This window comes from Chaetura pelagica, unplaced genomic scaffold (assembly GCF_000747805.2).
Source record: "Chaetura pelagica isolate M959 unplaced genomic scaffold, ChaPel_1.0 scaffold345, whole genome shotgun sequence".
NCBI classification, from domain to species: Eukaryota; Metazoa; Chordata; class Aves; order Apodiformes; family Apodidae; genus Chaetura; species Chaetura pelagica.
In genome coordinates, this window is record NW_009953962.1 from 1,882,252 (window position 1) to 1,883,365 (window position 1,114).

Sequence of the window (1,114 nt, forward strand, 5' to 3'; positions counted from 1 at the left end):
AGGCTCAGGTGGCCGGGCAGGTGACAACTGCTTGCCGAGAGGCGTTTTCACCGAGGTTTGAGTCAGTAGCCTTGCGCTTGGGGACCCATTAGCAGGCTTAAAGCAGCTAATTATCACCTCCCTCGTTTGCAAGATGCACGGGTGTGTTTGCCCCCGCTGGTCCCTTTGTTTCTCCCGCCCCGCAAGCGCGTCTCGGAGGCCTCTCTGTCCCGCATTTCTCATCCCGATTTGCTGCCGACTTCCATGCCCCTCCTATTCCCCGGGCACTTCTAATCTACTTATTTTTCCGAACGTCTTGACTTCTCCAGCACGCAACAACTCAGGGCTTCAGTTTCTTTTAAGTCTACAGAGCTCTTACGCGCAACTTAGTGGCCATTAACTCGTGTTTGGCGGGGTCGTTTCGGGGTTGGTTTGCTTTGTTTTCACTGGGATCACTGTTAATTCCGAGTTTTCGTCACTCCCCTTTTTCTCCCTGTATCCGCTCTCTCCTGGCTCGTTCCCCTGTCAGTATTAAGCTCACCCCCGTGCCCACCTTTCCCGTTTCTGCCTGCCAGTCGGTCTTCTTGCTGGGTGCCTCAGGCAGCTCCAGCCACCCCATGCTGTCCCCACTAAATACCTTTCCTTCAACATGAGACCTCAGATCCAGATTTTGACTCAACACTTCCTTTCTCCCTGCCTGCCTCTCCTGTTGTGGTCCTCCTCCCTCTGCGTTGAAAAGCAGTCGGCCTGTCAGCTCTCTGGCAGGATCACCCAGAGCACATCACACAGAAACGTGTCCAGGCGGGGTTTGAATGTCTCCAGAGAAGGAGACTCCACAACCTCTCTGGGCAGCCTGTTCCAGGGCTCTGTCACTCTCACAGGGAAGAAGTTTTTTCTGAGGTTTACGCGGAACCTCCTATGTTGCAGTTCGTACCCATTGCCCCCTGTCCTATCACTTGGACATCACTGAAAAAAGCCTGGCTCCATCGTCCTGACACTCACCCTTTACATATTTGTAAACATTGATGAGGATCCCTCAGTCTCCTCCTTCCCAAGGTAGAGACCCAGCTCCCTGTCTGATGACACCACACAGAACCACCTGCATGCAAGCCACTGCAGCTTCTTCGCCACAACA

General features: G+C 53.7%; 1 protein-coding gene across 1 annotated transcript in view; it reads right to left on the reverse strand.

The window, feature by feature from the left end:
* The window catches only part of PSIP1 (PC4 and SFRS1 interacting protein 1), a 41,942-nt gene extending 41,720 nt beyond the window's left edge, over window positions 1-222 (reverse strand). Inside the window, exon 1 of the mRNA XM_010001934.1 lies at window positions 118-222. Coding sequence (XP_010000236.1) covers window positions 118-222 — 105 coding nt within the window. The remainder of the gene's footprint in view (window positions 1-117) is intronic.
* Between the last annotated feature and the right edge of the window lie 892 nt (window positions 223-1,114).